This window comes from Mustelus asterias, chromosome 6 (assembly GCF_964213995.1).
Source record: "Mustelus asterias chromosome 6, sMusAst1.hap1.1, whole genome shotgun sequence".
Taxonomy (NCBI): Eukaryota; Metazoa; Chordata; class Chondrichthyes; order Carcharhiniformes; family Triakidae; genus Mustelus; species Mustelus asterias.
This window is the reverse complement of record NC_135806.1, coordinates 98,579,974-98,604,769: the sequence shown is the minus strand read 5'-3', so window position 1 is coordinate 98,604,769 and position 24,796 is coordinate 98,579,974. Positions and strand designations below refer to the sequence as shown.

The window sequence follows — 24,796 nt, the reverse complement described above, 5'->3', positions numbered from 1 at the left end:
GCGCCACAATCTCATAGGGCACTGGGAGACCCCCTACCCCCACAGACATCGGGACTCCCTACCCCTCATCAGTGGCATGTTTCTCCATCCTCTCCAGACATTGACTGTCGGCACTGGGGCCCTCCCAATGGGTCCCACTTCATGCCCCCCTTCATGCCCCCCTCCATGCCCTGCCCTTTGATGACTCCCCCCACCTAAACCTCCTTCATAGCCCCGCTTCATGCCCCACCCTTTCGTATCCCCCCCATCATGCCCCTACCTCTCGTGCCCTTATCATGCACCGCCCCTTCAAGACCCCCACTCAGGCCCCACCCTCACTCCCACCCTCTTGGAACTGCTCTGGCACACCGGCAGTGCCCACCTGACAGTGCCTACCTGGCACTGTTGGTGTGCCAGGTGGGCACAGCCAGTATGCCAGGTGGGCACTGCCGGATGGGCACTGCCCAGACAGGTCCTGGAGCAACAGGGACTTCAATGGCCTCCGAGCCCCCCAGTGTGGCCATCGCACCTGGTCTCCGCGAGTGGAAACCAGTCGTGATTCTCCCCAGGCTCACATGGTCTGAAGGTCCTGGGAGCTGGGAGAATCTGGTGTCGAACGAGCTAAGCATATTTAAATGCTATTTTAAATATGTTAATCAGCCTCGCGCCCTTTCTGGGCACAATCCAGTTTGCGTCAGTAGAAAGGGGCCGGGATGATTGCAAACCATTTGGCCCCATGCACAAAATCCGTTTTTAGGCCCGCACACAATTTTCCCAGATTAGCGTGATCTGAGCCAGGCGCGCGGCGAGGTTGGAAATCGCCCACTAAATTTTTAATTTTAATTCATTTTTACATTTGAGATGCTAATGTCTTCCGCAGGAACCTTTACTGTATATTTCTTTTCATAGTTGGCTATCGGACACCCAATTCTGTCGAGTGGTTGAAGATACCAGTAACTACGTGGAGTGTGCCTGCTCACACATGTCTACCTACACAGCTTCTGCCCTAACAGACAGTCTTTCCTTATACAATGAAGCCTTCTTTGCAGCTGCATTTGTTTGCATTTCAGGTATGTGGAAATGAAAATATCATTTGGAAAAACACATGATCACATTGCATAAGATTGCTGCTGATTGGCCAGTGTAGAAAGAACACAGTTACCTTTCCAATACTGTAAGGGTAAAAGATCAAACTTTAATTATCTTCCCTGCATTTATTTCAGGTGCTACTGTTCGGAGTGTTGCAATTTCTGACCTTCCCTCACCTTACCCAAAAATCAGCCATAAAGAAATAGCTCATAACAAATTTGCTTAATAAATATCTAACGTTATAAATAGTCTCCCTGGTTCTGGTTTAAATGTCTGTCAGAATCAATACAAGAGCTTCAACGTCTATGAAACTTAACTTGTTAATTCCCACAAACTTGTAATAACAATGTTTGTCCCTAGGGCCTTATATACAGCCGCTGAATTCAACTTAGGAAAAAATCAAACGCCATAAAACCATAAGACATAGGAGCAGAATTAGGCCACTCGGCCCATCGAGTCTGCTCCGCCATTCAATCATGGCTGATATTTTTCTCATCCCCATTCTCCTGCCTTTTCCCCATAACCCCTGATTCCTTTATTAATCAAGAACTTATCTGTCTCTCCAGTCATTGAATGCCAAATTTCCGCACCGGGAATGAGGGTTTAAACCCTAACTTCATCTGATAGTTAAACTTAGCTTTCTGATCATGTTTCATCCGATTTTGGAGAAGTTTCTGGTTGGGTAGTGGTGCCAGTCATTAACGCCCACCCAGATTTTCCACTGCAATTACTGTTGGATGCTACATGAGTGTCTTCTAAAGAACCTGAGATGAAACAATTAACGGCAGTGGTCCAGTAGGCAGCAGGTCCTACATGAATCGATCATCAACAGACTGCTGGTGAAACATCACCTCCTGGTGCCATGTTTCTCAGAGATATCCAGGGAAATGACTCCAGCCTACAGACTTTGTGAGTTAAGACCTTCTTTGATCAGATCTTTCACTTACTGTGTTGAACAGGCTGGGCTTCTGTTTCTCCTGGGTTTTGGTGTTGCTTCTCCTCTTGTTCCTTTATCTAAGGGCAAAGAAGCAAGAATGGCACCCATGTCAAGCTGTGAGTGCTTATTCAGAATGATCAAGACAAAAGAAAAATCAGAAACCAGCCTCCTAGCACAGAAATGCCTTGGCTATCCACTAAACTCAATCACACAAGGTTTCCCATGATATTCGTGCCTGCAATTCGGTGCCTATTTAAATAATGCTTTCAGTCATGTCAGCAGACCGCCCTTGCTATTGATAAGTGGGACCAGTGGTAGTAGGGTCTACCTGACTGGGTTTGGGCATTGCGTAGTATGGGGTGTGAAGTTTACACATTCTTTTTGTGTCTCCGTGGGTTTCCTCCGGGGGCTTCGGTTTCCTCCCACAGTCCAAAGATATGCAGGTTAGATGGCTTGGTAATGCTAAATTGCCCCTTAGTGTCCCAAGATGTTTAGGTTCGATGGGATCAGCATGGGAAATGTGTGGGATTACAGGGAAAGGGCGGGGGAGAGGGCCTGAGTAAAATACTCTATCAGAGAGTCGGTGCAGACTTGCTAGCTGAATGGCCTCTTCTGCACTGTAGGGATTCTATGATCAAGAGTGGAGGGGGGGAGGGGAAGAGTTAGTGAGGGTGGGAGGGTTGTTGCTGCAGAGGCAAGTGGGTGGGGGCCCTTCCATGTGCTGCAGCCTCTCCCCCCACAAAGCCCACTGGAAGGCTGCTAGACTCTACAAGACAGTCTCTCCACGCAGTGGACTGCTCAAACAGCGCTTGTAAAATGTCGGCAGCAGTGGGAAAAGGCCCTTAATTGGCTTTCCTGAACTCTGTGCACCTTTCCTGCTGCTGGCAAAATGCTATGGAGGTGGGAAGGCAATGGGTAATCCGGTCTGGCCTTCCCTCGCCATTACAAGCTCTCTCTATCTTCTCACCGCATCCCTGCCAGGCAGGTAAAATCCAGCTCTTAAGGTCGTATCAGCATTGTCATAATCAACCTTGATTATGTGTATTAATGAAAGAATCACCGATTTTCAGTGGATGTCACCAGATTCAGCTCCAAAGGCTGAAGTGGCAATTGGCAGATTCCTGGTAGGAATGGGACAGTGTCACCTCTCAATATTTTAATAGTCTGTTTACCCCATTCCAATTGAGCAGGTTCGGTTAAAATCTCAATTCGTCCTTCCAATATCTGGAACCTTCCCAAAACACACTGACCTTGCGTGTGCCATAAAGTGGGGAGGAATTTTATTTGTCCCATGTGCCCTTGGAGAAAATGTAGGTTTCAGACTCCCTAATAAGTAGCTGTTCTTTTCCTTGACTGTGCTACAATGAAAACTTTGTTAACTGGCCAGAGAGGCAAACATCTCAAAGATTTTTAGAATCCTGTTAACTGATGTGAAACAGCATTGGTGACAGCAATGAGCAATTTGTATTCAGTCTGTGAATGAAGGTGAATGATGTGGTGACAGGAAAGTAAGAGAAAAAAATGATAAATAAAGGAGAAGGACAAAAACAATCTGTACATTGTTTCTCACCAAAATGAATAATTTATCGCATGGAAACATCTTTCCAGCACATCTCGTAAATCGGGAGGAGGGCTCAGATGGAAAAGTTGTTACGATAATAGTTTGGAAACAACAGAAGGAGAGAGTAATATAAGAGGCAGAAGTTTTACAAAAGGCACAATGAGGTAAAGGGAAAACTCAAGGATGTACACTCCTTAAAGAAGGAGAAAGAAATAGGAAATGTGTGAGTAAAATATCAGAGCAGATTAACAGGTTAGAGTGTGCAGCCCAGGTGAGCTTTCTTTTTACTCCTTTGACGAAGCAATTAAACCAAATTAACAAAGTAAGGGACAGATTAAGAGAGCAGGTACCGAGGGCTCAAGAAAGATATTGGAACTAGAGAAACTACAGACCAATGAGTTTCACATCAGTAGTTGAGAAACTATTGGAGAAAATTCTGAAGGAGAGTATCTATCTCCACTTGGAGAGGCAAGCTTGATTAGGGATAGTCAGCATGGCTTCATCAGAGGGAGGTCATGCCTAACAAATTTGCTTGAATTTTTTTGAGGAGGTGACCAGCTGTTGATGAGGATAGTGCAGTGGGTGTAGTTTATATGGGTTCCAGCATAGATTTTGACAAGGTTCCCATGAGAGACTTATAAAGAAGGTAAATGCACATGGGATACAGTGTAATTTGAGAAAGTGGAATCAAAATTGGCTTAGTTGTCGGATAGTAAGAAGTCTCACAACACCAGGTTAAAGTCCAACAGGTTTATTTGGTAGCAAATACCATAAGCTTTCGGAGCACAGCTCCTTCGTCAGATGGAGTGGATATCTGTTCTCCAACAGTGCAAACAGACACAGAAATCAAGTTACAGAATACTAATTAGAATGCAAATCTCTACAGCCAGCCAGGTCTTAAAGGTACAGATAATGTGGGTGGAGGGAGCATTCAACACAGGTTAAAGAGATGTGTATTGTCTCCAGACAGAACAGCTAGTGAGATTCTGCAAGATCAGGGGGAAAGCTGTGGGGGTTACTGATAATGTGACATAAATCCAACATCCCGGTTTAGGCCGTCCTCATGTGTGCGGAACTTGGCTATCAGTTTGACTGATTATCACTTGGCTATTAGTTGTCGGAGACAGAGAGTGATGACAGAAGGCGACTTTAGTGACTGGAAGCCAGTGTCCAGTGAGGTACCACAGGGATCTGTGCCGGGTCCACTATTATTTGTCATTTGTATAAATGACACAGATGACTATGTGGGGGTAGGATTAGTAAGTTTACAGATGACACAAAGATTGGATGGGTAGTTAACAGGGAGGCTGAGTGTCTTGGGCTGCAAGAAGATATAGATGGGATGGTCAAATGGGCAGATAAGTGGCAGATGGAATTTAACTTTGAAATTTGTGAGATGATGCACTTTGGAAGCAGTATTTTGATAAGAAAGTATTTAATGAATGGCAGGACACTAGAGAGTTCTGTGGAACGAAGAAATCTTGGTGTGTTGTCCATAAATCTATGAAGATAGAAGGGCATGTTAGTAGGGTGGTGAAAAAGGCATATGAGACACTTGACTTTATCAATCATGACATAGATTACAAAAGCTATGTCACCTGAAGAAGGGGCTCAGAGCCTCGAAAGCTTGTGTGGCTTTTGCTACCAAATAAACCTGTTGGACTTTAACCTGGTGTTGTTAAACTTCTTACATAGATTACAAAAGCAGGGAAGTCATGTTGGAGTTGTATAGAACTTTGTTGAGGCCAAAGCTAGAGTACTGTGTGCAGTTCTGGTCACCACATTATAGAAAGGATGTGAATACACTAGAGAGGGTGCAAAGGAGATTCACCAGGATGTTGTCTGGGATGAAACATTTAAGTTATGAAGAGAGGTTGGATAGGCTTGTGTTGTTTTTGTTGGAGCAGAGAAGATTGAGAGGCGACCTGATCAAGGTGTACAAGATTATGAGGGGTATGGACAGAGTGGATAAGAAGCAGCTGTTCCTCTTAGTTGAAGGGTCAGTCATGAAGGGATACAAGTTCAAGGTGAGGGGCAGGAGGTTTAGGGGGGATGTGAGGAAAAACGTTTTAACCCAGAGGGTGGTGACAGTCTGGAAGGCGCTGCCTGGGAGGGTGATAGAAGTGGGTTGCCTCACATCCTTTAAAAAGTACCTGGATGAGCACTTGGCATGTCATAACATTCAAGGCTATGGACCTAGTGCTGACAAATAGGGTTTGGTGGGAGGTCAAGTGTTTCACACATGACGGTGCAGACTCGATGGGCCAAAGGGCCTCTTCTATACTGTATGATTCTGTGATTCTATGATTGAAAACAGCAGAAGCCCCAGAGGAGTATAGAAAGTACAGAGGGTTACTTAAAAAAAACAATTAGGATAGCAAAGAGAAGGCATGAAGAAACACTGACAGGTAAAATAAAGGAAAATCCAATTTTCTAAGTATATTAAGGACATGAGGATGAGCTTGGAAATAGTAGGGCTCCTTAGGGACCAATGTGGCAATTTGTGTGTGGAGCCGGAAGATGTAGGTGAGGTTTTCAATGAATATTTTGCATCTGTATTCACGTGGAGAAGGATGATGTTGGTATTGAAATCAGAGAGGTGCATTCTGATTTACTTGAACAAATTAACGTTAAGAGGGAGGAGGTATTAATGGTTTTAATGGGCCAAGGCTCAGATGAGATGAACCCAGGCTGCTGTGGGATGCAAAGGAGAGATTGCAGCAGCTCTGACAATAATTTTCAAATCTTCTCTGGCCACAGGAGGGGTGATGATGTGGAGATGCCGGCGTTGGACTGGGGTAAACACAGTAAGAGTTTTAATAACACCAGGTTAAAGTCCAACAGGTTTATTTGGTAGCAAATGCCATTAGCTTTCGGAGCGCTGCTCCTTCGTCAGATGGAGTGGATATCTGCTCTCAAACAGGGCACAGAGACACAAAATCAAGTTACAGAATACTGATTAGAATGCGAATCTCTACAGCCAACCAGGTTTTAAAGATACAGACAATGTGAGTGGAGGGAGCATTAAGCACAGGTTAAAGAGATGTGTATTGTCTCCAGACAGGACAGCCAGTGAGATTCTGCAAGTCCAGGAGGCAAGCTGTGGGGATTACTGATAGTGTGACAGAAACCCAAGTTTAGGCTGTCCTCATGTATGCGGAACTTGGCTATCAGTTTCTGCTCAGTGACTCTGCGCTGTCGTGTGTTGTGAAGGCCACCTTGGAGAATGCTTACCCGAAGATCAGAGGCTGAATGCCCGTGACCGCTGAAGTGCTCCCCCACAGGAAGAGAACAGTCTTGCCTGGTGATTGTCGAGCGGTGTTCATTCATCCGTTGTCGTAGCGTCTGCATGGTTTCCCCAATATACCATGCCTCGGGACATCCTTTCCTGCAGCGTATCAGATAGACAACATTGGCCGAGTTGCAATAGGTGCCAGAGGACTGGAGGACAGCTAATGTGGTTCCATTATTCAAGAGGTAAATAGGGGAAAACCAGGAAATTACAGGCCAGTGAGTCTAACTTCAGTGGCAGACAAACTATTGGAAAAGATTCTGAGGGACAGAATTAATCTCCACTGCGGGGACATTTCAGTGAAGTGTTCGGCAGAAAGTGACCCTGTGTCTAATCTAGAGCTACGCCTCACTGAGTTGTGTGTCTGCACTGATCGAGGGTTCGGGTGAGTGCTCTGATGGTTCTACGTGAGACCCCTCATCCTCAGACAAGCTTTGGGGGCTTGGCCTGCTGCTGAGCTGCTTGGGTGGCCTTGATCTGCTGGTGCCTAAAGAGAAGAAACTGGAGTTTTAATGGATGAGTTTAAGATATTTCAGTGTACATTTTGCTCACTGTGATTGTCAGGATTTGATGAAGTGATGGACCTGTGCTCCATACTAGGTTGTTGGGAGAGGCCAATCTCCCCTTCCACACAGGAGTGATCCCTGTCCTCTCCAGCCAGCTCTGCTGCAGCCTCCTCAAATTTGGTGACAGTGAGGACCTCTGCCGTCTCTCACCTGGTCTGGGCTCATTCACATTTGTGCACCAGCTTGGCCTGTATGAAGACAGAAGAAAGGCATGGGATTAGAGGGTGGGTTAAATGCATGTCACCTGTGTGTGGTAAACCTCGTCAAAAGATCCAGAGGATGGAGCATGAACAACATTGCAGGTGGGATGGCCAGTGTCCATAAGAGAATGATATGTGTCCACCACTAATGGACGTGTGAGATCCATGAAGAAAGTACATGATGCGAATTTGATACTGGAGGGAGCTGAGAGAGAACTTATCCTGCCTGGTGGAGCAGATGAGATCATTCATTCGCTTCCTGCGCTGCATGGTGCTTTGGGTGCAGTTGACAGCCCATTGAGCGACAGCATCCCAGGCTGAGGATACAACATTCAGGTGCTTCTTGGAATCATCCCTGATGTAGACGACATACATGCCTCTGCACTCAGACTGCACGGATCAAAGTGTGGAGGACCTGATGACTGAAGCGGAGTGCTGCCTTCTCCTTGAGGCCTTTTGCTTCTGGCTGGATGCCATGGTGATCAGTCTCCTGATGACGGGTGGGCGAGAGAGAGTTGGACAAGTATTTTGCAGTGATGATTATACATGGCGTCTGAATCTTCAAACTCACCAGCTGACTGCGGGCAGACGGATCAGCTCTTGGCTCACCAGGGAATTCAGAGAGAAACTAATTCATGCATAATTAATTAGGCTCCAAGCGTGGAATCGCATGAGTTCTTGCCATTCTGGCCAGCAGGAACAATGCCACTGGAACCGCCCACCACTGCCCTAAGGCAACTAAATGGACAATTCAACCTACAGATTGGGACCAGCAAACCACCAGGGGCAAGAAGTGAGTGAATTTCTTGAGTGTGTCTGCAATAGTTTTCTGTAATAATATGTCCTGGAACTAACAAAGTGCCAAGCCGTATTACACATAGCAGACAGGCCAGATTTAGTTCACAGCCTACCAGTGCATGAACATTTACTGAATAGTGACCCAAATACAATCGAATTTTTGAGAAGGGAAATGCAAAACAGCCACTAAGATGCTAGGTTTAAGTAAGGTTGACTTTAATAGGATGAGACAGAGAGTGTCCGTGGTAAATGGGCAAACTTATTGATCTTTACAGTCACAGAAGATCAGTGAGCAATGTTCAAATAAGAAATTAAAGTGAGACAGATACCCCTGAGGGTCAAGAGCTTTACTTGTCAAAAAAGGCCACAGATGATGGAAGAGGTAAGGATAAAGGGCATAAGACAGAAGAAAGAGCACATTAAAATGCAAATACTGCAGATCCTGGTGAATGGGAAAGATTCAAAGAACAACAAACGGTGAGAGATAGTAAAAGCATAAAGGGAATATGGAAAGAAACAAAGATATGAAAACCAGTACCAATACATTCCATATAATAGGAGATGGAAGATGCTATAGAGGAATTCATAATGCTCATATTGGCATGAAAGTAAGGAAATTGTTGACATGGTTACTTCACATCAGTATTTGCAGTCAAAGAAGAGGTCAAACAATATGTCAGATATCCCAGTAAAAGGTAATATTGGATCGGGGCAGGAACTCAGCAAAATTAACGTCAGCAAAATAACAGTAATGAAGTAAATAATGGCACTTGCAGAGTGACAAATCCCCAGGACCAGATGGTTTGCATCCCAGGGTTTTAAGGGATGTCGGTGAGAATATTGCAGATGCCCGAACTATAATAAGGAAAGTTCTCTCGATGTGGGAATTGTGATTCCTTTAGATTGAAAAATTATGCATCCCATTCCATTATTTCAGAAAAGTGACAGAGGGGAAACCAAAGAACTAAAGAGCAATTAGCCTATCATCTGTTGTCTGGAAATTGCTAGAGTGTATAATTAAGGATGGAATGACTGAACATCTTGAAATTTTTCCTGTGATGGGAATGAGCAGGGATTTGACTAACATTATTGAATTTTTTGAAGAGGTAAAGTAGCAGAAAGGGAAATGTTGTTTGATGTAACTTTTACACGAATTTCCAATAGGCATTTAATAAAGTGCTTCAGAGGTTAGCTAAAGTTGAAGTTCATGGAACTGAAAGCAAATTATTAACCTTGTTAGAAGATTAGTTGAGCAGCATGAGATAGAAAAAAAGTGATAATGGGTAGGTATTGACAGAATGTGAGTAATGGTTCAATGTTCTGCGTTGGGGCCTCAATTATTCACCATATTTATTAATAACTGAGATGGTGGGATAAAATCCAGATATCCAGCATTGTTAATGACATAAAGATAAGTGACACCATGAACAGTGTAAATAGTAACATAAGATTATTGTTATAACCATACTGAGGCCAGTCTTCCATCACCAATCACCTTTTTATTTACAGTGATACCTAAAACCTTTCAAAATCTAGAGTGCAGATCAGTCCCAGCCTATCGACTGCCAGCCAACGTGGAGCCAGCTGTTTTTAAAACCCTCGCTGCTTTTTCCCTATCGGACGAGCCTCCACTCGATCATATTCAACAAGGCCCATGGGAAAATCTATTGATAATCCCCTGCAGCCATTATAACAATTATAAAGAGAAACCTATACAGAAACATAGAAGATAGGAGCAGGAGGAAGCCATTTGGCCTTCCAAAACTGCACCGCCATTTGTCACGATCATGGCTGATTGTCCAACTCAATAGCCTAATTCTGCTTTCTCCCCACAACCTTTGGTCCCAAGTGCTCCAAGTGCTATATCTAGCCACCTCTTGAATACGTTCAATGTTTTGGCATCAACTACTTCCCGTGGTAATGAATTCCACAGGCTCACCACTGTTTGGATGAAGAAATGTCTCCTCATCTTCATGCTAAATGGTCTACCCCAAATCCTCAGACTCTGCAAGAAATTGAAGATTAAGTGAACAGGCAAAACTGTAACAAATGTGGGGCAATCCACTTGGGTCCTAAAGAAAATTGAATAAGGTATTTTATAAATGGTGAAAAATTAGAAACAGCAGAGGTCCAAAAGGATTTAGGAAGGTCCAGGTAGATGAATTATTAAAATGGCATGAACATTTTAAGAAAATAATCAGAAAGGTTAATGAAATGTTGGTCATTAAGTTTAGAAAACTAGATTTTTATTCATTTACAGGATGTGGGCATCATTGGCTGCGCCAGCATTTATTACCCATCCTTAATTGCTGTTGAAAGGTAGTGGTCAACTGTCTTCTAAAACCGCAGCAGGCCGTATTGGGTAGGTACATCCACAGTGCTGTTAGGAAGGGAAATCCAGGATTTTAAATCTGCAACAATGAAGGAATGGCGATATAGTTCCAGGTCAGGATGGTGTGTGGCTTAGAGGGGAACTTCTAAGTGGTGGGTGTTCCCAAGTGTCTGCTTCCCTTGTCCTTCTAGATGGTATTGGTTGTGGGTTTGGACCATGCTGTTTAAGGAGAACTTGGTGAGTTCCTGCAGTGTACCTTGTAGATGGTACACACTGCTGCCACTAAGCACCAGTGGTGGAGAGAGTGAATGTTTAAGGTGGCAGGGTTGCCAATCAAGTGGGCTACTATGTTTGGGATGGTGTTGAGCTTCTTGAGAGTTGTTGGAGCTGTATGCATCCAGGCAAATGGAGAGTATTCCATCAATGCAAGGCATTAAACATTTACCCTGGAATTTTACCGCCCCATTCACCACGGGAATTGGAGCAGGCGAGGGGCAGGGGATGGGAAGGTCCACTGACCTTGGGCAGGAGTTTACCGTTTTGGGACGAGCAAGGCCATAAAATCCCTCTCCATGTTTCAGCTATACAAAGCCCTGATTAGATAATACTTGGATTCATGTGAATCGTTCTCGGCATCACATCTTCGGAAAGATAAATTGGAGGGAAGTGCAGTTTAGATTTACCAGAATGATATCTGAACTCCCATGTTAAATTATAAGGAGAAAGTGCACAAATTAGGATTTTATTCACTGGAAATTTGAAGGCTAATGGGCAATTTGATTGAGGTTTTCAGAAAATTAAGAGGGAACAGATTGGATAGATAGAAACAGTTTCTGTACTGGGCAAGTAGTCTAAAAATTAGAACCACCTTTCCGGAGTAAAATTAGGAAATACTTTTATACACAAAGGGTGATAAATGTTTGGAACTCTCCTGCAAACAGCAGTTGACACTTAATCAATTATTAGAACATAAGCGATTGTTAATTTTAAATCTGAGATTGAAGAACCTTTCTTAACCACAGATATTAAGAGGCAAAGGCAATTATGCAGAGTAAATCTGGAGATCACACAGTGGTTAGCACTGCTGCTTCACAGCTCCAGGGACCTGGATTCGATTCCCGGCTCAGGTCACTGTCTGTGTGGAGTTTGCACATTCTCCTCGTGTCTGCGTGGGTTTCCTCCGGGTGCTCTGGTTTCCTCCCACAGTCCAAAAATGTGCGGGTTAGGTTGATTGGCCATGCTAAAATTGCCCCTTAGTGTCCTGGGATGCGTAGATTAGAGGGATTAGCGGGTAAAATATGTAGGGATATGGGGGTAGGGCCGGGTGGGATTGTGGTCGGTGCAGACTCGATGGGCCGAATGGCCTCTTTCTGTACTGTAGGGTTTCTATGATTTCTATGATGATCATCCATGATCTCATTCAACACTGGAGCAGGCTGAAGAGGTTAAATGGTCTACTCCTGTTCCTGTCTTCCTATGTTCGTAAATCATTACTGCTGATTAATTGACATTTTCATCTTGAGGCCTAAAATACTAGGAGATGCGTGCACCTCGTTTCATTTGGTCTCATTGATAAATTCTGAGAAGGGGAACCAGGGGTTTCCTGCCTCCCATGCAATGTTCCTTCGAGATCATGTGGCTGAGCAGCAATCCAGAAGTTATCACAAGTCATCCCCTTTAAGATATTGTGGAAGTGTGGCCTTACAAAAGAAATGCAAAGGTACTGTGTACTGAAATGAACAGGCCATACAGAAAAACAAAATTAAATGTGACGCTTCTCACACCTTCTGTTGTGATATCACTTTTGGGATAGGTTGATGGTGTGCATCATGGATTCCCCCCCCCCCCCCCCCCCCCCAGTCCCCACACATACACACACACGTCACACACACTACACTGCTCTATCTAACAGCAAGTGATTGACATTGACAAGGCAGCACGTCATCAATGGAACAGTCAGCAGGGCAAATTGTGAAGCTGGCATCTGAAGAATTTCTGCTGCCACCATAGAACTGTGAAAGAGGATTAAACATTTGACTGAGGAGAAGGAGGAGATCATACAAGATCTTAATGTTGACTTTGGCACATGCCCTTTTGTTCTGTGATGTGCTGTATAGATTTGAATATGATGTGGTGGGAGACTTGGCCACACAATCTGGCGACTGCTTTGAGGACGAGTGTACATTAGTACAGGTCTGCCAAACAGATTTCAAATTCCTACAATATAAAGGGTTGAATTTCTCAGGGGCTTCTTTGGATCATCGACAGTAATATCCCTTTAAGATTCATGGAAACACAGGGGAAATGGCATTCTTTAAATGCTATTTCCCCTGAGTTTCCATGGATCCTCTGCCAAAGTTACGGTAAATTATTGGAGAATCTATGGAGAAAAGTATTATTTCTGAATCTGAACCAAGATTCAAATGTTCAACACAGCAGCTCTTTGTTGCTAGGCACGGGATGGCTGTGTGGCAAGTTTGCAGGGTTAAACTGGAGGTTGTTTGTAAAACTGCTACTATTACCACCAAATTTCACCGATAAACTCCAAATTTGTTCTGTAAAGTCTATTACAACTTAACGAGAGTTGAGAAGCACCTTCAGCCTAAAGTGCTTCCATAACACGTTGGTTAGGATTTTCCTTGTATCCCCTCTCACGTCAGACAAAGGCAGACAAAACTATAATTACATGGTAAATGGGGCTTCTGCTGAGATTCCAGCAAAATTGCTCAAAGGAGCAGATGCAAAGCCGATGAAATTTATGATCTAAATTCTCCTGCCTGGTTGCTGTGAGTTTGTAGTACAAAGTTGACTCTTAAAAAAAATTGTTGTAAGTAAGATTCTTAATGGTACAATGACTTAATTGACTGGCATGAGTTGCATGCCCTTGTATCACCACAATTACGGCAGCCAATTTGCTTGATTAATTTGACGTACAGGGACATATTTACAATGTGGCCACTATTATGGTGTTACAATAGCTACTGTGTTTCCATCACTATTACCTTCTACGGGCACATTCACTGTAAAGAAGATTAGAAAGTAGATACAAAAGTCTGTACTATAATTATTGATATTAAAGAATCTTTGTCATGAATCACCTTTCTTTCTAACTCAATAGTTAACCTTCTACCAAAAGTCATCAACTGCCCCTGAATTGGTCTGATATTGTTCATACCAATATCAGCTGTTTTAGTTCAAATTCCCCTCCCATTCTTGGTTTACTTAATGTCGATTGAACTGAGATGGGAATATTTCAGAGACACAGGCCACAAATTTCAATTCCGTAGCACCACTGGTTTTGGTTCTATGGGAGCCCGAAGACCAAGACAATGAAGTGGGGTTGGCCCAATTGACTTTCAGTGCAGTCACTCTGACCAATACTGAGTTGTAGTAGGAGTCACGCCTCCACAGGGCTGTGATGGAGTGGACAATTGGCCAGATGAGGATGAGATTCAGATACCTGGGAGATTCAGTGGGAGCACTGCACTATTCTCCACAGCTTATGTCTCTTCTAGTCATTGTGTGTTGCACTCTCCACACTCTGGCTCCAGCAAGAGGGAACTCGCAACAGAATGTGGATATAGAGGTAGCTCCACTGGCCACAGATGATGGCGGCAGTGGTGGATCGGAAGAGGAACCTGGGGGAGAACACGGTGAAGACATGAAAGCAGACTTCTAACCTTCAGGGTGGCAGGGAAGCCAGGGAGGCCTTGATTCAACATGCCTCCAGCTAGGCTGCTGAAGCACTACTTCCACCTTCTTCGTTCCATTGAACCCAAGGCCCACTCAGTACCTGTGCATCAAAGTTTACAGTTACTCTCATCCAGCATGAGATACTGATGTGCCATGCACTCATAAAACAAGTGAAGCATACACTGACCAAAAGCAAAATTTCTATGCTCTTGGCACTTACAATTATTTAACATTATAAGGTGTTAACAGTCACACCAGTAAACAAGTTAACAAATTAAGGCAGAACATAAGATCACTCATGGAAAGTCCCTCTTCTGCAAAGTGATTTAAATTTATGTTTGCGAGTGCTGCGTCTTGGTGCCCCTATCCCTCTGCTGACAGCAGCATTGGAACCATGTGTGGTGGACTACCCTAGGCTGTCACCTCTGCCCAGACCTTCTTGGTCAGATGTGGTGCTCTTCTGCTGTTATCCCTTGGCAATAAATTATCCCACCTGACACTGACCTTCTCCACCAGTAATCTGAGGTGTTCATCCAAAAGACAGGGGAAACATTGCGCACTGGATTTGCCCTCCCACCTGCCGTGCCCTCCAGGTGCTAAGGTCATGACTGCTGAGAAGGGTAAGGTCAAGAATTCTCTTCCGGACAGCTCCCCGAGGCTCCTCACCAATGACAGCCTACCCTCAGGGAGCTGTCAGCTTTTCAAACCCCCTGCAGGGTCACCATTGGACCTGGCACCAGACCAGCTTCCAGCCCGCCCCAGATATCCCGACTATTTAAGGGACGCGTTTCATGCCTTATTTATGAAATCACAATGCGATGTCGCTGGGGAGTGGATTCCAAATCAGCTTCCTGGCTGGTCCGCCCACTCAATGTGCCCGATGGGCATGAAATTCAGACCATGAGGGCCAGCCTATGACACCAGGCCTTGAGCTAGCATCTCAGAAAATTAAAGAAAAGAGGAGAGAAGGGAGCGTAATCCTGGCCATCATCACTATGAGTGGGCATCCATGAGCAGCTTATCAAACTCTGGTTCCCCTGAAACTATCCCCAGTTTACTGTTGTTCCACACTTCTGCACCTTTCTATCCCTCTACTACAGACCATCACACTGTCCTCTTTGCCAAAATCCTGGAATAAAAAGAACTATACAACAACTTGCCGAATTGCCCTTCCAGTAATACATAATATGAAGAGGTGATGGCCTAGTAGTATTATCACTAGACTATTAATCCAGAAACTCAGCTAATGTTCCGGCAATCCGGGTTCGAATCCTGCCACAGCAGATGGTGGAATTTGAATTCAATAAAAAATATCTGGAATTAAGAATCCTCTGATGACCATGAAACCATTGTCAATTGTCAGAAAAACCCATCTGGTTCACTAATGTCTCTTAGGGAACGAAATATGCCGTGCTCATCTGGTCTGGCCTACATGTGACTCCAGAGCCACAGCAATGTGATTGACTCTCCACTGCCCTCAAGCAACTAGGGATGGTCAATAAATGCTGGCCTGCCAACGACGCCCATGACCCATGAATAAAAAAAACACACAAAAGTTCTATCTTATCAGTTTTGGTTTGTCTAGTGCTCCTATGTACTCATGGCTGCAGAATGGCTGATGGAAAGCTGTTGACTTCTCACAGGAGTTGGGGCGAGGGGACCTGCAAACAGTCCTCAAGCAGCCCTCGGCTTTGAAGCCCTGGCTTTGGACTGCACCACCTCGACGTAGACAGCAATTTTTTGAAAGGTTGTAACATAATCTCACCTCAGTCCCAAGTAGGCTGACTGTTTAATCTAAGATTGATCCTTCTTCTGGACTCCATAGACAGGAGAAACATCCACCAGCATGTCAACCCTTTAAAGAATTTGATATGTTTCAATAAGATCAGTTTTATTCTCAACTCTAGGGAATATAGGAATAATTTACTCAATCTACCCTCGTAGGATAATTCCCTCATCCCAGGAATGAGCCTATTGAACCTTTCCCTCAAAGGAAAGTATATCCTTCCTTTGGTGAGGAAATTCAAAACTGCACACAGTACTTGCAGGCATGGTCTCATAAATATCCTGAAAACGACTTCATTTCTTATTCATTCAAGGGATATGGGCTTTGCTGGCTAGGCCAGCATTCATTGCCCATCTCTAATTGCGCTTGAGAAGTGCTGGTGAGCTGCATGCCTGAACTAGTCCAGTCCATGCGGTGTAGGTACACCCACAATACTGTTAGGGAGGTAGGGTAAAGTTTCAGGATTTTGACCTAACTGCAGAGAAGGAATGGCAATATATTTCCTAGTCAGGATGCTGAGTTGCTTGGTGGTGAACTGCCAGGTGGCAGTGTTCAATTCTTCAACTCCAACCCTTTGTTATAAAGGCTAACATGCAATGTACTTTCCTAATTGTTTGCTATACCTGCATGTTAATTTACTGTGATTTATGTACAAGAATACCCAGGTCTAGCTGAATGCCATCACGTCCAGTCTGTTTTACCTACCAAAGAGGATAACTTCACATTTCTCCGCATTACAGCACATTTCATCTACCATATTCTTGCCCACTCACTTATTCAATCTATACATGTTTGCAGCCTTTTTGTGTCCTCCTCTCAGTTTACTTCCCCACATAACTTGGTGTCATTAAGCAACCTGCAAACATTTCAAACTGTCTCTCCCCCACTTCATTCACAGATGTTGTGAATATCAGAGGCCCAAGCATTGATCCTTGTGGTACCCCACCAGTTACGATGTCAAGCCAAAAATGCCTGCTTATTCAGACATTGTTTTCAGTTCATTAAATAATCCTCAGTCCATTTTACTATATTACTCCAGGTCTCATGAACCCTAATTTTATGTAATAACCTCTTGTGCAAGACTTAATAAATGTTTTTTGAAAATCCTCCGCATCCACTGTTCTCTCTTATACAACCCTACTAGTTCCAACCCTTGGGCTGGCTGGCTGACATGCAATAGCAGGGGCATAGACAGAGTAGAAAAGTTTGATTTGATTTGATTTATTATTGTCACATGTATTAGTATACAGTGAAAAGTATTGTTTCTTGCACGCTATACCGACAAAGCATACCGTACAGAGAGAAGGAACAGTAAGAAGTCACACAATACTAGGTTAAAGTCCAACAGGTTTATTTCCTCCTCCCCCCACCCACACCAGAGAATAATCTGACCCACCTCCCTCCCCCCTCCACCACCGATCTGAGTCAGAGAGCTGTTGAAACACTGAACTCGCCTCTTCAGCAGCTGGAGCACCCGATTCAGACTTTTATTCAGCATGTCCATTTCGGCGCGATTCCGGATCGGCGAACGCGGTGGTAAAGGGGGAAATGCTGATGAAGTTGGGCGGGCAGTTCATTAACTCAATTTAAATACATGCAAATGCATTCAAATTGCCGTTGCGCCCATTTTGGGTGCGAATCGGATCGCGGCCATTCCCGGGTCTCGGTAAAGTGGCCATCTGCGCGGACGTGGGCGTGGATCGCGTTAATGGCCTCACACCCGACTTTACCACATTTTCGGGCGCAACGCAGTGGTAAAATCGGGCCCACTGTCTATCTCTTTGGGTGGCAGCTCAGTGTCCTACTTAATCTGCTGGAGCATAAATTGCTGGTCTGTTTTGAGATGCTACAGACCCATTTGAACACTGGTATCCACAGCCACTCAAGTGAAGCGATTTCTCCTCATCTCAGTCATAAATGATTGGCTCCTTATCCTGTGACTGTGCCCCTATGTTTTAGATTATTTGACCAGCAAAAACACTCTCTTAAGGTCTACCCCATCAAACCCGGTCGAAATTTTGCATGTTTCAGAACTGCACTTCAGCAAACAACCCTTGCTGTCCAGTAGCCATGGTGGCTACTGAGTTTACAGTGGTGGCTCAAATACAAATTGAAGAACAGAGTCTTGTAGAATGAAATGCTGTGGCCAGGATTCCGGTCATTGACTTGCCTGATTCACTGCCTATGGATTTTGAGGGAGTGGAATCCCTTTTGGTTTTGGTATATAGTGGAGTTGACAAGCGGCCTTCCCAAAGTGATGTGCATGCAGCCATAGAGTCATAGAATCCCTACATATCAGAAGAAGCCATTCAACCCATCAAGTCTGCACTGACTCTCTGACAGAATATCTTACCAAGGAGGCTCTTCCCCCACCCTATCCCTCTGACCCCACGCGTTTACCATGGCAGATCCATCTAACCTACACAATGCCAAAACATTGAATGTATTCAAGAGGTGGCTAGATATAGCATATGGGGCAAATGGGATCAAAGGTTATGGGGAGAAAGCAGGATTAGGCTACTGAGTTGGACGATCAGCCATGATCGTAACGATGGCCTCCTCCTGCTCCTATCTTTTATGTTTCTATGTTTCTATCTAAGGGGCAATTTAGCACAGCCAATGCACCTAAATTGCACATCTTTGGACCTAGTCCTCGGGAAGCTGCATGTTTGCTCCACCTGGTATACTCTGACAAGAAAGAATTGAATGTAATCAGCTGTTTTGAAATGCAGAGACTAAGTTACATTCTTTGCACACTTTTGCGAACTGTAAAATGTTGCAAATACCTCCTGCTTGAACCTGGAAGGATTCGGATGCCTAAAAGTTTATTTCCGTAGTTGGCTTCACAGCCACTGGTGATGTGGTCCTTCCCAAGTTCTGAGTTGAAGTTGTTGCTGCAGCAAATGGCAGATTTCAATGAGGGTATGCTTAATGAATTACACACATCCAACTCAAGGCTCCTCGCAGATTCAGAGAGCAGAATTGTTCCCTGGGCATCAGGGATGGATAAAACCTCGTGCTGTGAGCCCTTCTCCCCTTTCCTCACCATCCTCTTCCTCTAGCAGCTTGTCCTGCTTTTAGGTTGCCTCTGTTGATTCTCCCGGTCATGTTACATTCCAAGGGGAACTGCTACACTCCGATCTGAATTAAGAAATCCCTCATCCCACCTTTAATGTGAGAAATTTGCACCAATTCCCTGCCAATTCTGCCTGGCTTCTGTGGATGAAGTAATTTGGTTAGATCTAATTAGCAGTGCATATTTTGAACACTTTTAAAAAAATATATAAAAGCACTCGATGTTTATACAGAAGTCAGGAAAACTGACAAAATGCCATGCTCTGACGAAGGGTCATCCTGACTCAAAATGTTGGCTCTATTCTCTCTCCACAGATGCTGGTCAGACCTGCTGAGATTTTCCAGCATTTTCGATTTTTGTTTATAGTGTCATGCTCGATGCCTAGCATAAAGTCCTTTCTAACATCACCTATGATCTGTGTCTATAGGTTTTGCTCTGGCCATTCTGTGTCACTTGCTGTGCTCAAGATTCGCCATGTTTGCAGCCAAGCTTCTCATGCACATGATGGTTGCCTGCCTAGGAACTCAGGTAAAGTCTCTCAGAACTGTGTTGATTGAGATTTCACCAGTGTGTTGCACTATATTGTGAAATGACCATTAATCCCCACCTTATGTTGTACGCAATGTAGTGATTTCATTTGTCAGTTGTTTTGCACAGCAGTACATGACACTTAACAAAAAAAGGTGGGTTTTCCTTTCAGATTGTCTTTGGATAACAGCTGCACTACTATTTATTATAGGTGCTCATTCAGTGACAACATTGCTGTCCTAAAATAGCATGACTAATAGTGCAGGAGCAGAGCCATTAGAAATTTCCATTATTTTCAGTAGATTTTAAGGATTTTGACATTTAAGTGAAATAATTTTTTAGATTCATGACAAGTAAATATATATGTGGAGTGAGGTTTCATTTAGCTCAGGCACTGTCATGCTCAAAGCCGACTGTAAAGTCCTTTCCAAGATCACCAAGAGTCTTGTCTATAGCTTTTGAATTATTTTCTCTGCTCAATGTTCCCCTTGTTTGCAGCCGGTCCTCTTGTGCACAGGGTGGGAAACGTAAAGAACATTTTAAAAAGCTAGAACTAAAGCACCGTCCGTGATTGTGTGAAGCATTCGCATCAAAATATGTGAATTACACAGATAGACATTTGTGAGTTTGATTTAGCAGTTATTATGGAGACATCGGCTGGGATTTTCCGCTCCTGTTTTTCTCGGTTGGGTTTGATGAAGGGAGTGGAAAATCTTGCGAGAGGCCCAAATTGCATTTTACATTGGCGGGACGTCTCATCGCAATTGCCCCCCCCCCCCCCCCGCCCCCCAGCCCACCCGCAAGTGATGTAATGGTAATCCCAATGTTCAACATCAGGATCCCAATTATAATAAAATTGCATGCCTTTATATGGCCTCTGGGGCGGCACGGTGGCACACTGATTAGCACTGCTGTCTCACAGTGCCAGGGACTCGGGTTCAATTTCGGCCTCGGGTCACTGTCTGTGTGGAGTTTGCACGTTCTGCCTGTGTCTGCGTGGGTTTCCTCCGGGCGCTCCGGTTTCCTCCCACAGTCCAAAGATATGCGAGTTAGGTGGATTGGCCATGCTAAATTGCCCCTTGGTGTCAGGGGAATTAGCAGGGTAAATATGTGGGGTTATGGGAATAGGGCCTGGGTGGGATTATTGTCGGTGCATACACGATGGGCCAAATGGCCTCCTTCTGCGCTGTAGGGATTCTATGATTCTATGATTCTCTATGTCTGACCACCCCCCGCAGCCCCAGCCCCTGATAGATAATCCATTCACTTTGGGGGAGGCAATGGTGTAATAGTATTGTCACTGGGCTAGTATTCCAGAAACACAGGGCTCGGGACTTGGGTTCAAAGAACAAAGAAAAGTACAGCGCAGAAACAGGCCCTTCAACCCTCCAAGCCTGTGCTGATCATGATGTCTTAACTAAACTAAAAAAAAACCTGCTCTTACTTGGCTCATATCCCTCTGTTCCCTCCCTATTCATGTACATATCCAGATGTTTCTTAATGTTGCTAATGTGCCTACTTCCACCACCTCCTCTGGCAGCGCATTCCAGGCATCCACCACTCACTGTGTGAAAAACATCCTCCGCACATCTCCCTTAAACTTTCCCCCTCTCACTTTGAACCTGTGCCCCCTTGTAATTGACATTTCCACCCTGGGAACAAGCCTCTGACTATCCACCTTGTCTATGCCTCTCAAATTTGTAGACCTCTATCAGGTCTCCCCTCAGCCTCTGTCTTTCCAGTGAAAACAATCCAAATTTATTCAACCTCTCCTCATAGTCAACATCCTTGAGACCAGGTAACATCCTGGTGAACCTTCTTTGCATTTTCTCCAAAGCTTCCATGTTCTTCTAGTGGTGTGGTGACCAGAACTGCATGCAATACTCCAAATGTGGCCTAACCAAGGTTTTATATAACTGCAACTTGATTTCCCAACTCTTGCACTCAGTGCTCCGGCTGATCAAGGCAAGCATGCCATGTATCTTCTTAATCACCAGGGCCACCTGTGTTGCCACTTTTAGGGAACTGTGGACCTGCATGCCCAGATCCTCTATGTTAATGTTCCTAAGAGATCTGCCATTTGCAGTATAATTCACACCTAAATTTGATCCTCCAAAATGCATCATCTCGCACTTGGCCGGAGTAAACTCCATCTGCCATTTCTGTTTCATGGCAGGTGGTGAAATTTGAATTCAATAAAAATCTGGAGCTCACTGTCATTTAAGAAAGGAAATATTTCTTACCATCCTTACCCGGTTTGGCCGACATGTGACTCCAGACCCATAGCAACGTGATTGACCCATAACTGTCCCCTGAAACGGCCTTGTCAGGCTGCTCAGTTTAAGGGCAATTAGGAGTGTTGGGGGGTGGGGGGAAGTGCTGGCATAGTCCACACCCCATGAAAGAATGAATTGAAAACAGATAGAATTGTACATTGAGTTTTAGACTGATTCAGTAAACAACAACAACTTGTATTTATTTAGTAGATTTAATGTAACAAAACATTCCAATGCATTTGAGAGGGGCATTGTTATGCAAAATTACACGCCATGCCACATGAAGTGATAATAAGCTCAGAGAGGTAGGTTTTAAAGGGTATCTTAAAAAGGAAGCTGAAGTAACCAGAAATAGAGGCGTTGGGAGGGAATTTGAGAGCTTAGAGTTTAGGCAATTGAAGGCACAGCCACCAATAGTAGAGCAATTAAAAATGAGGATATCGAAGGGAGGAGCATAGATATCTTGGAGCATTGTGGAGCTGAATGAGATTTCAAAAATATGGAAAGACAAGCCAAGGAGGGATTTAAAAATGGAGTTGGGAATTTGAAAACTGAGGTGTTACTTGACAGGGAGCCACTATAGGTCAGCAAGCACAGAGGTGGTGAATGAATGGGACTTGATGGGAGTAAGAAAAGGTTCGCAGAATTTTGGATGACCTTGAGTTTGTGGAAGGTGGAATGTGGGACGTTGGCCAAGCATGCATTGGAATAATTAAGTATAGACTTTAAGAGGTGCAGTCTGGCTTTAAGTAGCTCAGATTAATTTGAAACAAACACAGAAACTGCTGGAAAATCTCAGCAGGCCTGACAGCATCTGTGGAGAGAGAATAGAGCCAACGATTCGTGTCTGGACGACCCATTGTCAGAGCTCCTCCAGGTTAATTTGAATTGGTTTTAGCTGTGCACAAGCTTGCCTGTAAAGGAAAGTAACGTTTATTTATTAGTCACAAGTAAGGCTTACATTAACACTGCAATGAAGTTACTGTGAAATTCCCCTAGTTGCCACACTCCTGTGCGTGTTCGGGGCAATGTACCTAACCAGCACGTCTTTCAGATTGTGGGAGGAAACCGGAGGAAACCTACGTAGACACGGGAGAATGTGCAAACTCCACACAGACAGTGACCCAAGCCGGGAATTGAACCTAGGTCCCTGGCGCTGTGAGGCAGCCGTGCTAACCATTATGCCACTGTGCCTGCTGAGGTAAAGCACCGTTCATCAGTGGGTTTAGCACTATGCTGCACACCACAATCGTCGAAATGAACAGGCAGTGGGAGGTTCGCAAGTTGCCTAGTCATATTGATCATGCAGCAGATGTTTGTGCACCTCACTAGTGGAAATTTGGGCCTAAAAGGGAAGAAGTTTTACTATAATTTGTATAAGAAACACCTGAAACAACATGTGCAGTTTGGTTTCCTGACCTAAGGAAGGATATCCTTACATTGGAGGGAGTGGAACAAAGGTTAAATTAGGCTTAATCCTAGGATGAATGGACTGTCCTATGAGGAATGATTGAGCAGCATTGGCCTATATTCCCTAAGTTGTAGAAGAATCCAACCTGAACTCATTGAAACCTAGAAAATTCTTAAGAGGCTTAACAGGCTAGATGTTGGGAGAACTTATCCCCTGGCTGGAGAGCCTGGAACTAGGAGTCACAATCCCAAAATAAGGGGTCAATCATTGAGGACTGAGATGAGGAGAAATTTCCTCACTCATAGGCTTGTGATCCCTTGGAGTTCTCTACTCCAGCAAACTCGGATGCTCAGTCATTGAGTGTCTTCCAGTTAGAGATGGAGAGATTTTTGGATACTAAGGGAAGTAAGGAATATGGGCATAGTGTGGGAAAGTGTGGCTGAGGTAGAAGATCAGCCATAATCTTATTGAATGACAGTGCAGATATCGAAAAGATTCATGAGAATTTGTCAAGTAATGAGGAATTTCAATTATTATATCCATAAATTGGAGAAGCTGATGTTGTTTTCCTTGGAGAAGAGAAGATTAAGTCAGGATTTAATAGAGGTGTTTGAAGTAATGAGGGGCCTGGAATATGGGGAAAAACTCTTCCCGTTGTTGGAAGGGTCAAAAACTGGAGGCACCAATTTAAAGTCATTGGCGAAAAAAACAATGGTGACATGAGGAAAGAGACTTTTTATTCAGTGACTCATTAGGATGTGGAATGCAGGTTCAATCATGGTTTTCAAAGTAGTGTTGGATAATTATCTGAAGAGAAAAAAATTGCAGGCTGTGAAGAAAAGTTGTGGGGGTAGCGTTGGGGGGTTTGGAGAGCACAGTGGACTTAGTGAATTGCTCTTGCAGTGCTGGCACAAACACAATGGGCTGAATAGCCTCTGTCTGAGCTGTAAACATCTTATGATCCTATGTGGAAACTTAAAAAGTTATTTATATTAAAAATGTTTAACTTCCTTTGTGAGTACAAAGGCTTCTTATTTCATCATGCGCAGGCGATGGTAATTGATTTGATTTCGGCAGTCTCTTACTCTTTCATCCAAGTCTTCTGTGACATCATATTTATTTTTACAACCATTTGAAAGAATTTGACATTAGCCATTCTGCTGGATTTAATCGGTTAATGCTGCGGCATTGGGGTTTGAAGGAATGGAAATAGCTGCATTCACCACTAGATAGGCAGAATATGACAAGGTTTGCTGCAAGAGAGAAGTTAAG

The 24,796-nt window shown here is 44.1% G+C and overlaps 1 protein-coding gene across 1 annotated transcript in view; it reads left to right on the top strand.

Moving 5' to 3' along the window:
* Positions 1-24,796, top strand: part of adgrv1 (adhesion G protein-coupled receptor V1) — a 504,809-nt gene that overhangs the window by 311,991 nt on the left and 168,022 nt on the right. Inside the window, exons 81-82 of the mRNA XM_078213879.1 lie at positions 889-1,049; positions 19,737-19,837. Of these exons, the coding sequence (XP_078070005.1) occupies positions 889-1,049; positions 19,737-19,837 (262 nt within the window). The remainder of the gene's footprint in view (positions 1-888; positions 1,050-19,736; positions 19,838-24,796) is intronic.